At 39.1% G+C, this 15,639-nt stretch overlaps 1 protein-coding gene across 1 annotated transcript in view; it reads left to right on the top strand.

Moving 5' to 3' along the window:
* Positions 1–12,262, top strand: part of cacna1c (calcium channel, voltage-dependent, L type, alpha 1C subunit) — a 176,698-nt gene extending 164,436 nt beyond the window's left edge. The window contains exons 37-54 of the mRNA XM_055054866.1: positions 700–765; positions 1,113–1,204; positions 1,751–1,913; positions 2,077–2,204; positions 2,290–2,386; positions 2,537–2,639; positions 2,903–3,004; positions 3,104–3,231; positions 3,330–3,464; positions 5,620–5,984; positions 6,208–6,231; positions 8,857–8,985; positions 9,088–9,212; positions 9,314–9,411; positions 9,931–10,027; positions 10,164–10,272; positions 10,373–10,532; positions 11,383–12,262. Of these exons, the coding sequence (XP_054910841.1) occupies positions 700–765; positions 1,113–1,204; positions 1,751–1,913; positions 2,077–2,204; positions 2,290–2,386; positions 2,537–2,639; positions 2,903–3,004; positions 3,104–3,231; positions 3,330–3,464; positions 5,620–5,984; positions 6,208–6,231; positions 8,857–8,985; positions 9,088–9,212; positions 9,314–9,411; positions 9,931–10,027; positions 10,164–10,272; positions 10,373–10,532; positions 11,383–11,874 (2,613 nt within the window). The 3' untranslated portion in view covers positions 11,875–12,262. The remainder of the gene's footprint in view (positions 1–699; positions 766–1,112; positions 1,205–1,750; positions 1,914–2,076; positions 2,205–2,289; positions 2,387–2,536; positions 2,640–2,902; positions 3,005–3,103; positions 3,232–3,329; positions 3,465–5,619; positions 5,985–6,207; positions 6,232–8,856; positions 8,986–9,087; positions 9,213–9,313; positions 9,412–9,930; positions 10,028–10,163; positions 10,273–10,372; positions 10,533–11,382) is intronic.
* The last annotated feature ends 3,377 nt before the right edge of the window (positions 12,263–15,639 follow it).

The following is a 15,639-nucleotide window of genomic DNA, read 5'->3' as shown; positions in this document are numbered from 1 at the left end:
AAACTTCCACCTACAGTCCTCAAAAATAACCTTAAGCCAAGACTCCAATTGCATCATAATCCAGAAGCAAAGAGAGTTTTAAACAGAAACATTTATAAAAGAAAACTTTGCCCTCTATAGCTCTGGCTTTTATAAATCTCCCTCACTTTTCCAGGAAAAAGTGAGGGAGATTTATTTCTAAATAAGAGTTACATGTTCTTTCGTTGCACTGTAAGTTTAAAGGCAACTTCATCATCAGTATTTGGTTGTGCATTTCTACTGTATGGGGGCATCCCAAAATCACTCATCAACCTATCAGTTTATTGTTTTAGAATTTATGACGTTTTCTGGCTCTCTATATAATATTTACTCTTAAGTAGTTGTTAAAAACAATGATTTGGCCTGACTAACCAATGTGCAGGAGCTATTTTAGTCAACAGCTCAGCAGTTGATCTCTGGTAAAGCTGGTCTGATGCCTGAAATTTAGAGATCAGTTCCTGTCTTAAGGTTTCTGTGTCGTCAGATGGTTTCTGCTGGCTTGTTTTTGGTGCTGTGCCACTTCAGACACATTCACTTTTACCTCCTAAAGAGCCACCTAGTTACTTTTAACCTCTCATAGCAATAGGTTTATAACTACATAAGAAAAGGGAACTAAAAGTGAATGGTCTGCAGTGTTGGACTTCTAAATACTGGGCACTGATGTTTTTCTCCTCTTTTCAGGCTCTGCCTTATGTAGCTCTGCTAATAGTGATGCTCTTCTTCATATACGCCGTCATCGGTATGCAGGTAAGCTGTTCCCCTTGCTGGTCCGAACCCTGTGGTCAGCTTTCTCCTTTCGTCTCCTGTAGCAGAACTTCATGTTTCGTCTGTCCACTTGGAGTCAGTCAAATCGTCATTCTTCACTTCTTTTGACCAGTTTTCTTCTCTCTTTTATTTTTGTTGCCCTTATCTTGCATTTTCTTTGCTTGCGTAAGCTGTTGTATTGTCTCTTTCCCTCTTGATATGGAGTTGCAGTTTGATTTGATTTGCTGGAGACAGCCAGCCTCTAATTCTGACGCCCTATTGACGATGCTGACATCATTTGCTGAACGCTGTGACTGTCCCCTTTTCCCCCCTCCGCTCCTACTGTGCAGATGTTTGGTAAGATAGCGCTGCGGGACAACACGCAAATCAACAGGAACAACAATTTCCAGACGTTCCCTCAGGCAGTGCTGCTGCTCTTCAGGTTAGCGCAATCAGAGCGAATGTCATTGTTTTTGACTTTCTTTGTTCATAAGGTTGACCCCATTGTTCTTCAGTGTTCTCCAGAGCATTATCCAAAGCCTTCACAGAACAGCTGTATTAATGCTGATATTACTATTATTTTTTTGGTTTAAAATATGGTGCTGAATTTAAAAAAAAATGCAAGATACACTATTAATGTTTCATTGTATTCTAATTTGTATGTTTCATCTTCCTTCTGCACTACTTTGTGATGATGAACTTCAAATAAAGTACAATAAAAAATATCATATTAATGAGAAAATGTAAAAAAAAAAGAAAAAAGTCTAAGCGGCATGAATATTTCTACAAGGCACTGTATATAAAAGTGTGAAGTTGCTATTGAAATTGCTCACACTTGTATTTTTTCTTGTCTCCCTCTATGTATGTGTATGTATGTTTTTTTACGTACATCTTTACATGCAATTTTGCTTTTCTTTTTTTGTGTATTTAAACATTTTGGCATGAATCTCTGCATGCTGCATGTTTGTATTTTTGTTGTGCTTATCAGATGTGCAACTGGTGAGGCATGGCAAGAGATCATGCTGGCGTGTTCGCCCAATCACCCATGCGAGAAAGGGTCAACCAATGAAAACAGCACAAACCATGATGATTGTGGCAGCCAGTTTGCCATCATTTACTTTGTCAGCTTCTACATGCTGTGTGCCTTTCTGGTAAGTGCAGAAAACAAAACGACAAAAAGTTATTTTTCTGAGCAAGGGAACTTCATTTATAAATTATTCTACTTTTTCAGATTGTAATATTGAAGCTTAAAATTTTAAATGTCATTTATTGATAACTGGAAGGAATGAGACTGATTTTGTCCTCCTTTTCCAGATCATCAACCTTTTTGTGGCTGTAATAATGGACAACTTTGACTATCTGACACGTGACTGGTCAATTTTGGGGCCTCATCATCTTGATGAGTTCAAGAGAATCTGGGCCGAATACGACCCAGAGGCTAAGTAAGTTTTAAGTGAGCACGAATAAAATCAGCATGAAAATAGATATATGGTCAAATTTACAGTACGACTTCTTCACTGTTTTCAGGGGGAGGATAAAACACCTTGATGTGGTCACCTTGCTCCGGAGAATTCAGCCTCCCCTCGGCTTTGGAAAGCTCTGTCCACACAGGGTGGCATGTAAGGTAAAAATAATTTATTCTAATTTCTTTAATTTATCTGTAATGTATAATGTGCACAACATTAAAAATATAACTATTTCCATCTGCTCCACAACTGTTTGTCACTACTGTACGTCTTCACTGTTACACTCATGACTGTTTGGTCTCCTGTAGCGCCTGGTATCGATGAATATGCCTCTGAACAGCGATGGAACGGTTATGTTCAATGCCACACTGTTTGCTTTGGTCAGAACTGCACTCAGGATCAAGACAGAAGGTAACACACAAAAAAGAGCAAACAGTTTCCACAAAACTAGTCAAATCAAGATAGAAAACATGTAAACAATAGTCTTCCGAGGAAATGGAAGACAATTAAGTCACTTTGGTGGTTAAAAGGAAAAACATTTTTAGGTGCAATAATACAAGTACGCCTGTTTGAACTGGGTTATTTTTGGTATTTTCACATTTTCAGGCCTCAGTTGTAAGTGAGGCAGCTTCTCTTCAAATATACTGATTGTGTGTTGTGTATTGTTTGTCCAGGTAATCTGGAGCAGGCTAACGAGGAGCTAAGAGCAATTGTGAAAAAGATCTGGAAGAGAACTAGCATGAAGCTGTTGGATCAAGTAGTGCCCCCTGCTGGTGGTACGTACTCTCCTTAATGTCTGTGATTTCTCTGTAACTAAAGTGCTGGATTATTTAAAACTATTTTTTAAATTTAAAACTTTTTAAATTGGTTTTCAGATGATGAAGTAACAGTTGGAAAGTTCTACGCCACCTTCCTCATCCAAGAATATTTCCGCAAGTTTAAGAAGAGAAAAGAACAAGGCCTGGTGGCCAAGGTGCCTCCCAAAACTGCCCTTTCTCTGCAGGTACTCACTAGAGTTTTGTGTTTTGCTTTGATGAATTGTATATTTTTTAAAAAAGGGAAGCAGAGAGTGGAAATTGATGGTGCTTGATTTGTGTGAAGGCGGGCCTGCGGACGCTTCATGACATTGGACCAGAGATCAGAAGGGCCATCTCTGGAGACTTGAACGTGGAGGAGGAGATAGATAAAGGCATGAAGGAATCCGTGTCAGCTGCATCTGAGGACGATATCTTCAGGGTAAAGGTTGGATACACACACCCCCACTCACTCTCCAAAGAGAGAGAGAGAAAGAGACAATTGGCGCCAGCTTGAGGGTCCATCTATACCAAGATACATGCTTGCATGTGCTCAATGCCTCACAGAGACTTACGTAAGCAGCATGCCCCACCATATAGCTTTGCTGCATCATATAATTTGGCAGTAAGTAAGTGATGATGCAAAAAGAAGAGTGGACCGAACCAAAGCTTAATATTAGTGTTTTTCAACGTTAGGACAGGCAGAATTTAATCATTTTCACCAAGAAAAACAGGCAAAAGTCCAAATCCAGCTATTTGCTGAACTGAACCAGCAACAAATGCACAAGTCTTTTCAACAGCAGACAGTTAGTTCATCTGAAGACATGCTTTTCCCCCAACACCTAAACTTCAATTGTGCAGTCTTGTAGGATTGGTAATCACTCCAACTTCAGGTCTATAGTGACTACCAAATATGGTGACTGCTTTTGAAACTGAACTATCTTTGTTTACCAAAGAAAAAAAGTTTGTGTATAGAGAGATTTTTTTTTACTCTTCAGTGAAATATCGAGTTGCAAGTCTTTAATTTTCAACATAATTTTAGGTTTTTGTATGCTCTACTTAGGTTGTAACTGTATTTTTACATTGAAAAAGTTTACCTCTTATTAATGAAGAAACAAAACTGAATAGTTGGTTTACTTTTGATCTCGAAATGAAACAACTACTCTGTCATCAGACTTTTTATGACATAGCGCTTGTCCCTTTTCTTTTAGCTTTGGCTTTATTGCTGCTTTGATTGATTAATGACTGATGGTCTTTGCTTTGCATTTTCGTGTAGTAAAGGATTACTGCTTCAAATATCAGAGGTGTGGCTTCAAGTCATGTGACTTCGAATTAAGTCAGACTCAAGTCACAAATTTAACAAACTTTAGACTTGACAAAATCAAAGACCTTAGACTTGATTTGGACTTTCACACCAATGAACCAAACAGAAAGTTTGTTAGAAGATAAAAGAGGTGGCTTTTAAATTCGAAAGTTTGTTAGAAGATAAAAGAGGTGGCTTTTAAATTCTCATAATCCCACAAGTAACTTTACAAAGATACTATAAATTATTGAATTTGCTTGCACAGACTGCAAGGAGGGTGAAAAAAATGTTTATTTGAATTAGGAACATGTAGGCTGAAACCTAGAGAAGAATCAAACCTTAATGACAGCATGAAAAGCCTCAGGCTCCAATGAGATCATGAGATATCTCGCTTTGACTACAAATAAAACACCAAGCCAGCAGAACATCTGATGTTACTAATATAATAAAATATAATCTAACTTGGTTTGTACTCCAGTTGTTTAAAAAGAAAATAACTTGTATTTTGTATAGAAATTGACTTACGGATCAGTTTGCTCAATATTTCCTAAATTTACTGGATATTTTGTTTGTTTTGGTTAATATTTACTGTAAAAAAAAAAAAGGTCACCTTCTCTTGCTGGTTGTTTTGGAAAACAAAAGCAACTTTTCAAATAGTTAAAAAAAAACTCAAAATTATTATTTTTGAATAAATGATCAAAATTACTCAAGACTTGAATCAAGTTTTGGGTGGAGAGACTTGAGACTTACTTGTTACTTCCAACACAATGACTGGGTCCCACTTCTGATAATTAGCCATTACTGTGCTACAATTACAAAGTACTGCAATCACCTCATCTTTTTCACATTCTATTCAAAAAGCTAAGTTCAATGTATTTTATTGGGTTTTTTTGTGATAGGCCAACACAAAGTGGTGGAAGGTTGTAAAATGTAAGGACAGAAATAAAACATTTTTAAAACTTGTTACAAATACATCCAAAGTACTTGTATTGTTCTTTTCAGAGGTTCAGAGTAAATTAGACAGAATACAAACGCATTTGTTTATTACAAAAACATTTGTAATAGAGGAGGTAAGGTAAAGAAATATATCATTTCAATAATGCATGGTTCTGAATTGGTTTCTGAAACAAATTCTCATCAATATACAAAGTTTATTGACAAAATGTGAAAAAGGCAAGAGCTATTACTACTTATGAAAGGCATTGCATTACTAAAATATAGAAAGAGTTTTTGACCTGTTCTCAGGAAGTTTTTCTACGCCTGTAACTAAGTCCTCTGTGTTTTTACACAACAGCGAACGGGTGGCTTGTTTGGCAACCACGTCAACTACTACAACCAGACTGACGGCCGTGGGTCCTTTCCGCAGTCCTTCACAACTCAACGTCCCTTGCACATAAGTCAGAAAGGCTCTCCGTGCGAAGGGGAAAGCCCATCACACGAGAAGCTGATGGACTCAACCACATTCACCCCTTCATCATACTCCTCATCAGGTTCAAACGCCAACATCAACAACGCCAATAACACTGGAATGGCTGGAGTGACGACCCAGGGCGTCAGTCGATTCCCAAGTCCGTCCATAAGCACGGTGGATGGGCACACAGACCAGCCCCTCACACCCATCCTACTACCTAGATCAGCCTGGTGTTTCCCTCCAAAAAGGTGAGTCTTGAAATCCCCTTTAAAAACCTAACTGCATCTTCACGCGACTGTTGCCCTCAGAGCTTTAATTTCTTTCCTACTCTTGCCTTTAAAGTTTATCCTCAATATAGAGTTGACATAATTTTACAAATATTCAATTGCCTCCAGACATAAATGAGTCCACTATTTTCTTCTCTTCATCACCTGCTTTCTCTCCTTCTCTCTTGTTTCTGTTGGCAAGCAGGATGTTTTATGACACCCTCATGCGGTATGTTGCCAGGGGTCAGAGAGGGAATGTGTGTGGGTTCTTTAAGCTTCCCGGGTGCGCACAGAAAAAAAAAAATCTTATGATGCTTTACAAAGAAGCATAGCTGTCAAGGTGCAACAATGCCACTTGCTGCTATGCATATAATGTGGTAGTTGCTATAGCAAAAGCCATGCTTCGCAGTGCAGCTTCAAAATCAGCTACCAAAGCCACAGATGGACTGTTTGGTGCAACATGCCCAAACCTCTCCTGTTGAGGGCTTCTGCTGCTGCTCTTTTATTGAACATCACAGCAGGTCTGGGTTAGACATAACTAGCTTCCACACCTCCACAGAAACCTTATTAAATATTCTAAAGCTTACTGTCATTTTTTAAACCAAACTAAAACCATAGAGGAGGTTGCAAATATAACTGAGCATGCATTAACGTGCACAGCAGACACAATCTTCATTATTGCTGAAGCTAATATCTAAAGACTTTAACATCTGTGCCAGCCAATCAGAACCAAGGAGTGATGCTCCTGGATTGGCTACTTTGCAAACTTCAGCCAATAGATAATCAAGTAGCATTGCATCTAGGTATTTTTCTTTTCGAAAAAACAAAAACAAAAGCCAGGAAGTCTATACAATATAGAATTTGTTGAACAGCACATTTCTTACAGTTCTCTGGCAAATTTTTCATGAATAACTTTGGGTTATAGTCCACAGAAAAATCTGTGAGTACATAATAGCAAATAGGTTGAAGTGGAAATGCACACAAAGGCAACTTCATGCCTTTGTGGTCTGAAGAAAGTAAAATTACTCAATTCAATTCAAAGCTTGGGTGGATATTGGTCCTCCAGATGGACAATGACCTTAAATATACCTTCAAATTAGTTAGGAAATGTCTTCAGGACAACAAAGTCAAGTTGCAGAATGTCCATTACAAAGAAAATGTATAAAAATAATGAAAAAATCCTCTAAAGATTATCTTTTTTCTGTACTTAGGCTTATATGTTTTGGTAATCGTGACCTAAAACTGAAAAAAATGTTTGCCTGATTTAATGTAAGTTTCAATGTAGGTAAATATCTGGATTCAACTAGCTCAGAAAATTGGGCCATGCACTGAGCTCCATATCAATCCGTTTTGTGGAATATATCATCAAGAACATATACAAGCTGTTCAATAAATACATCTTAAAATCAAGCCTTAAAATCCTTCTACACCTGTATGTCAAATTTTGACCATCTGACTGGTAACCCAAATATTTTTGAGTTGGATATTTTCTATATTTAGATATTTGAACAATTGCACGATCATATTCAGACAGCACTTTATCCACATATGTTGGCGATCCGGCCCAGCATCAGATAGCCAATAAGAATATTAAAGTTCTTAAAAAAACTACGATTTATGTATTTCATGTTGTTCTTTCATCTTAAGTTTCTTTACTCCCTTTTCTTTTACCACAAATGAGATTTGGTGATTTACATAAATCAATGTAAGCTTTCAGAGAGACTGATCTACATAGCAGCAGGACAGGCTTCATTATGACTTGATCAGTCATCCTGAATGGTTTTATTAACATTTTACTTGAACTCTGATCTAACCCAGAATTTGCTGTGGAGACCTGAAATAGCTGACATTTTATTTTATTTTTCTTTACCAGAATGTTTTCTGAATATATTTACATTTTGTTGCACAAATAAGAAAAAAACAAAAACAAAACATATTTCAGAATTCATTTTTTGCAATATATTCAAGACATGGTAACTTCAAGTGCTAAGGCAGGTTGTGGGAAATTTGTGCTTTTATACAAACGCTCTGGTGAAGAAGAAAAGGACAGAAATTTAAATGTCAGAATGTTTCCTTAAAGCGAAAATCTGGAGTATGAAACGGATCCAACTGATAAGACATGTTTGAAAGCCTTTCCTGATTTAAAAAAAACCTCTGCAATTTGTTGCGATGAAACAGAACTGACAGCCTTCGACATATTGACTTTGTAATCATTCTTTTCAAATGCCAAATCAGAAAAACATGGAATGACACTATGGACCCAAGATATTAAGCATTTTTCTAAGCATGAGGAAAGCAGGAAAACATGAATATGGTGACACAGAAGGAGTCTCAAATACTAACTATCAGGAAGAATGAATCACAAAAACACATTTAAAAAGACTACTCTTCAGTGTCCTCAGACAATATTCTAAAAACATTATGATCAAACAAAATGTGCTTCAATTTGTTCTTTGAATGCTGTCAGAGCCTTTGCCGGTGAAATTCAACTGAACATTATTCTCTCATATGCTTTTCAAAGATGTCTGAATTTCAGTCTGGCTATCATTTCTCATATTCCAAGTATTGTCTTCAGTGCTCTTCACCTTTTTTGCTTCAACAAAACAACCATAAATCCCAGTTGCTTCTCTGCAGGCTTTTTCCCCTACTACCGTTTTCCATTTGCAGTAGTCAAGTCACTCCAGGTTTTTAAATCCCTCTCCTCTGAAGCTCATTGCTGTTTTGCTAATCAGCTGCTTTTTTTATGTGTTTGCATATGTTTCTCAATGTGCCTCCATCTGTGATGTGTGTCTGTGTTAATTTTGTTTGTGTTTGTTTGCTGTGCTTGTTTGGTCGCTGGCCGATTCATTTGTAGCTCGGACTCGAGTGACAGTCGTCTGCCAATCATCCAGAGAGGGGAGGGGTCAACAGAGGAGACGTACGATGAGAGTTATGGTGACGACAGGGAGTACCAGGACGATGAGCACTCACTTTCTTCTGACATGTACTGCTGAAAGACACTCACAGTTTAGCCTTTAGCCTGCATCTGATCAGAGCACAAGGCTGATTTCATTTCTTCTTGTGCATTTATTTGTACCCTTATTAGGTTGGTGTATCATGATGAAACATGTAAACAGCTCACTCCTATGGAGGAAACAGAAGAAGTAGGGGAGCAAAAAGGAGGAGGGTGGCAGTCTCCACGAAGAGTCTTCCTCTGTCCAACTACCCTGAGTATGTACACAGATTCATGTACACAGAAATTTGTGCAGCCACCTTCTGTATGAATATACAGGCTGTAATTTGTACATTTGCATTTTTTTGTGACTTGTCAGCACGGAGATCTTCCTTCCATCTGGAGTGTCTCCGGAGGCAGACAAGGCCAGATGTCTCGCAGAAGACTGCTGTACCTTTACATCTTGTACATCACCAGGTAGTAAACGTCGACGACATTTTTCAAAAGTATTATATCTAGCTAAACAAAAAAACAGACTGATGCAATCTTTTGACCCTCCCCCGGTCTTAAGAAATGGAGTCATTTCGATCTTGTGGGTTTTTTGCTCTGTGCGCGGTCTAGCGAGGTCACACTGACCCTGTGTGTGCTTTTCTGGAATGCTTGTAGAACATCAAGTACTTTCTGTAACTTTTGTAGTGTACAGGTAGTTTTTGGAACTATCACTGATTTTTTTCCAAGTTTTGTTGAATATCTGGGAAAGTAACTAACGATTTAAGTGGTCACGAAAAATTTAGTCAGAAATTCCTGTTAGGTTTCACAGAAGCTCTGGAAAGAACCTGGTCAGCTTCAGGAAACTGACCTCTACCTTTCTAGTGATAGAACTACCTTTTGGAGCGATCCTGTAGTCAAAAAACTGAAATTTTGAAGAAAACATTTTTTTACTAACTGCACTTGCATTATAATTGCCTTTTTGCCCTCTTCTGTTTTCTCTTCCAGGCTCTTGCAGTGGCAGGTTTGAGTCCCCTTTTGAGAAGGAGTCACTCACCTACCCTCTTCAGCCGACTGTGTTCCACGCCTGCAGCTAACCCCACAGGTACATATAAAATTCCCTTTTCTACAAAAGGAAAATAAATAATTGAAACCAGAATTTGGATGTTTTACTCACAGTGAGTTCCCCTTGTACTTGTTGTGATTTTCTTTCCTATTTTCCTCTTTTTTTGTGTTTGTAGACCAATGCGGTGATGCCTCCTACCAGCGAGTTCCTTCTCTAAGACTAGAGGGCTCCAACTCTCATGAGAAGCTCAATACCAGCCTGCCTTCTGTAAATTGTGGGCCCTGGTAAGACCGAAACGTCAATGGTTTAATATTAAATAACATTTGGTAGTGTACATTCAGAACCTCTTGTTTTTTTAAAATCAAATAAATGCCTTGGGCTTAGGTACAACGACAGTAATGGGAATAGCCCAGTGGACAGTCCGAGCCCCACGCCGGTTCCCAGTCAAAGGGCACCACGGCCGGTGTCACTCACTGTACCATCGCTCTTGGGGAAGGACCCCAGCTCGCTGTCTCATGGCAGTGCAGGCAGTCTAGTGGAAGCGGTACGTCTCTCCTGCATCTCATCTACATCTATTAGCATACATATTGAAAGAAAAACAGTCATAATGCTTTGTGAAAGTATTTAAACATCTTAATATGACACTTCAGCTCAAGATAGCGAATAATTCCGAAGTGGAAAAATGGTACATGGTTTTTGAACGTTTTTACTGACGTTTGAAAAGTTCCACGTGTATTTGTATTCAGAACCATTTACTTCGATGATTTCAAATGCAAAACTATGTAACTATCTTCAGAAGTAATCTAATTAGTAGTCTACTGAACCATCAGAAAAATCAGCTTGTTGAAAATTTTATGACAATGACTAAAAGCTGTCAAATCCTGCATTTCTTTGTGATCTTTAAATTGTTATCACTTGCTATGAGTCTGCAGTACAAATGTTCTATTTCTCACTGAAAAGGTATTGTTCATATTAGCCAAAGACAGTCTGACATCAGCTCTTCAGTTCCCGAATTCCCCAAATCACACAAAACCTCATAAAAGTGTACGAAGGGTCAGTGTGGATAAAAAAAAGTTTCTGGGTATTTTAATACAGTGGGAAGGACATAAAGGATTTAAGCGGTATGGAGAAAACAGACAGAGGCTTTGCCCAAAGACCAAACTAAAGAAGAATGAGGAAAATCTTAACTCTCAAAAGACTTACAGTGCATATCATTTAAATGCTGCTTATTTTCATTCTTAATTATGTAGGACTTCATGTTTGCCCATCAGACAACATCTTGTTAAAATGTACTTGTGGTTGTAGAGTAAACATGATTTTCAAAGGCTTTAGAAAGGCACTAACTCCTCTCTCTGCCTCCTCCCTTTTTCTTCCTTATGCTCTTTGTTTCAAAGGTTCTTATATCAGAAGGTTTGGGTCATTTTGCCCAGGACCCTTCTTTCATTGAGGCAACCAAAGCCGAGTTAGCTGATGCCTGCGACATGACCATCGAGGAGATGGAGCATGCAGCCAGCAACATTCTCAACAGCAACACCGCCACAAACCCCACATCAAGCACCTCTTCCACCTCTCAGCACAGCCCTAACGGCAGCCTCCCCTGCCACAATGCAGCAGCAGCTGCAACGCACAGGGACCGAGTCGCCGGCCTGAGTCCCGGCGATGCAGGGGCAGAGGCTGGAGGGGGCCGGGGCTACATCCACGGTCCATCCTCTATAGAGGAGCGACAGGAACTGCTAGCTAGAGGGGCAGGGCGAGAAGAGGAGGAGGAAGAGCCAAATGTGAGAGAAGAGAGGCCCCACAGAAGTTCAGCTGTGGTGGCAGGAGCACGGCAGAAGAACAGCAGGCTTTTGGAGGATGAGGATTTGGAGTGTGTGACGAGCTTGTAGGTGCCGCCTCGGCAGCTTTGATCAGCAAACTGGCCCATCAGAGGCTGAGGTTTGTCAGTGCTGGCGAACAGTGTGGCGGCTGGTTGGCTCACTCTGTCACTCTGGACAATGGCGGCCAGCGATGCACCTTTAACACAACAAGACTTTGTCGGGTTCAACTGAGTTAGTATGTGTGTCTGCAGTAAAGTATATCAGACTATATACTATCTGAGTGTGTGCTTCTGTGTGTCTGTGTGTGTGTTTTTCTCTATTTGTACTCGTATGTGTGTGTTCACCACACGTGTCAGAGTGTGGCTCTAAAGTGCCTCACAGTTTTATCATGTCCTCAACCTGGGATGAGCAGGAAAATGGAGACAAGCAAAAAAAAAAAGACAAAGGACAGACTGAATGGAAGAAAGATCAAACAAAGAAGCAGGAAGTCCTATTATGGACTGTATGTTAATGTTTTCATTTCCTATGCCTAATTTAGTGGTGTGTTATTGTTGTCTGACTGGCCGCCATGACGCCAGGTAGAGGACAAGAGACCAGCTCATGGAGGGTCACTTGAAGATTACCATCTGACCACAACCCCACCTGTGGTCAAAGGTCAACTCGTTCTTCGTTCAAAGATGATGAAGCGCTGTATTGTGTAAAATGGGGACAACAACCCCATTTAAATCAAGTTTCTCCTCTTCCAAAGCTACGGGAGCCTGGAGCACAGTCCTACCAGCCCGAGAGTGGATTTAGGGGACACGCTGCCCCCAGCCAGGTGTGGGAGGGAGGATTGGAGGAATGATTTAACAGCCACAACAGGGCTGTAACAGGAAGGGGGGAAACTTCCTGGACAACAGGGAGATAGCTGGCTCTTTTTTTCTCAGCTGGTTTTCTCAACTGGACTCCAGTATGAGACCAACTCACCTCGACATAGCTCCACCTCATCCACCCTTTCCTTGTTTGGCTCCACCAAACAGGAAACTAGAGGAGCGATTGGTGGATAAGCAGAGACAGAAAGCCCCCCCCCCCTTCTCTGCCTCATACCTCACTGTTCCTCACTCCTTTCTCTATCCTAGCCTTCCTCCCTCTCCTTTGCTATCTTACAACCACTCACCCCTTATAGCTGGATTTCTGTGCTTTTTTCAGCACTTGAGGAGGCGAATGTTTGTCATGCAGGGCTACCCAGATGGTAAAGTGGAGGGAAGAATGGGAGTGACCAATTGAAAGGAAGAAATAAAAAGAACACTCTGGTCAAGGGGTGGGGGTGTTCCGCAGCAGAAATGCCGTCAATCAACCTCACTTCCTTCTCTGGGGCACCTCCTCTTCCTGTCAGCTTGGAATCCTGTCGGATTTGCTGCCACACACTCTTTCTACAGACCGTGCCCACTATGTATTTAACAGTTCAATATTGTGCAAAACTGGCTAGCCATGACAATATTTTGTTTTGTATTCATGACGTTATTGTTTTAATTTATCTTTGATTTGTTTGCACAATCGGGGTGCTGGTCTTATAAATGTATTTTTGCTCGGTTTATTTTTAGGAAAAATTTTTTAGAGGTTTTAAGTATTGAAGCAGGGCATAGTGTGTGCGGGCGAGTGTACCTATAAATGTGTGTGCATATGCGTGTCTGCATTTTAGTACAACTTATGAGTGTGTGAGATAGAGTGTGTGTGTGGGAGGGTCTTTCTCTCTATCTGTATGCACCTTTTACAGATTATATTTATTTATTTATTTTTTCCAGAAGAGAAAATCTGTGGGAATGCATGGGTGTGGGTGTGTGGTTTCTTGTGTACTATAAAAAGCTGATTTTAAGCCTATACAGTAAATTAAGGTAGCATTACAAGTATGTTATGTGTGTGAGGGTGTGTCTGTGTAGAAATGGGCCTCCTTAACACAGGGTTAACGTGGACAGGCATACTTCCAAAGCTTTGTGGTTACTTTAGCACGGTTTTTACTTTTCTCAGCCAAGTGGCAGAGAGAAAAGTGTCATTTTGAACTTTAGTCATTGCATAGCTTTTCTTTACTGCCCCATTTGGATATAGGCTGGGGTGAGGCAGATAAAACTGCTGATCAGGAAGTGTATAGTATTTGACCAGAAGTAAGGAAGCCTTTCACATGGGGATGTCTTAATCAGAAGTATTTGCCTCCTGCAAACAATTCAAACAACACAAGAATATTGACATTTTGCCAATACAGAATGAAAGATCAAAAGTTCATCAAGATTAATACCATGTATATGCCTGAAAACCAATATAAATATTTTCAAATTGGCACTTTATTATAATCGTCATGATAAATCTTTAATCAACTATGATAAATTGCCTTTTTCAGTGCTATTTTCCCAGCACAATTACATTTAAAAATCACTCAATGGAACCTGTCTGATGACACTAAGTAGGCTACAACATGTCCAAGTCTAAAAACATTCAAGAACGGAAGAGAAACAAAGTCAGTGACGTCTCAATACAGCCTAAAGAGGGTTACAGTAATTTCCCAACTCCAGCAAACCACATAATCCACAAACACAGAAAACACAGAACAGTGATAAATCCTCCCAGGAGTGGCAAAAGAAATTATCATTTGAAAACTGCATTTTGTATTCACTCAGGTAATCTTTTTTACTGATATTAAAAAGTCTTTGGTTATCTGAAATATTTAGGTTTGGCAAATAGCCAAAAGCAGAATAAATCTCACAGAAAACAAAATACTTGTTAAAACTCTGTCTTGTATCGATTTGAAAATGGGAGAAATCCATTATCAATTATTAATTCACCAATGATTCTGTATTTTAGGGGACGTGTGGCAACTTTATACACCTCACCAATAACAGTCTGGAGATAACATTAGATATTTTCTCGCTAAAGGATTTTCTGCAAGACCATCCTATGTTTCACCTAAATCTGACTTGGCACATATAAATAGCCTTCAATAAGCTCACATCTTGCTAACGCTTATGTTTTCATACTGAGGAGTTTGCTGTAGTGCTAAGCAAATGCTAGCAGGTTTACTCTCTGTTTTGCTAAAAGCTGTTATAAAGTGGCTCATAGAATATGCCAGTATGGTTCCAGCTCATCATCTTCGAACATAACTTGCTCCGCTGCTTAGGACACCTAAAATCTACCACTATTTTTGGTCTCAGGAGTTGAGTTCAGTGTTCAGACTCGGGACATCCCTAATTACTACAGTTGCAATTGTCCTTATTTATAACGACAGAAAAGTTTAAATTTATATCGCCACAGTGACACATCCATGAATGATTAGGGCTGTTGTCCAGTTGCTGCAAGACTTTTAATAAAACCTCTTTGAGACCCTTATCACAAAAATATTTTATTCCCAACACACAATCGAGAAACATGGATTTTCAGTGATTTCATTCACTGCTTACATTGGTTGCTGGATAAATTGTAATACGAGCTAGAGTCATTTATCTTGTACGATTGTGTATCAGGAAAAATTATTTAGTCACCTTGAAGGGAGAACAGCTATAAGATTTTTTTGTCTCCAACTGAATAGCAGGTACATTTTTTAAAATAATAAATTCACATTTATTACTTAATTATAAAATGGATCTACTTGAGACAAGGTCATAGCATGTTTTGATCTGAGATGCAGCTTTTTGAGAAACTTTTGAGAATTCTTTTTGAACAAACAATTTAGATAAGCATCTTAATGCAAAGAGAATGAAGTAAAATTGCTCAAATTTAACTCAGATGTAAATACATCGAAATATTTGATTGAAACAGCTAAAGCTGAACCAAAGTCATACATATTTTTAAGCCATTACTGACAAC

Source organism: Poeciliopsis prolifica, unplaced genomic scaffold (genome assembly GCF_027474105.1).
Source record: "Poeciliopsis prolifica strain line A6 unplaced genomic scaffold, Auburn_PproV2 SCAFFOLD040, whole genome shotgun sequence".
NCBI lineage: Eukaryota > Metazoa > Chordata > Actinopteri > Cyprinodontiformes > Poeciliidae > Poeciliopsis > Poeciliopsis prolifica.
This window is presented reverse-complemented; position numbering and strand designations above follow the sequence as displayed.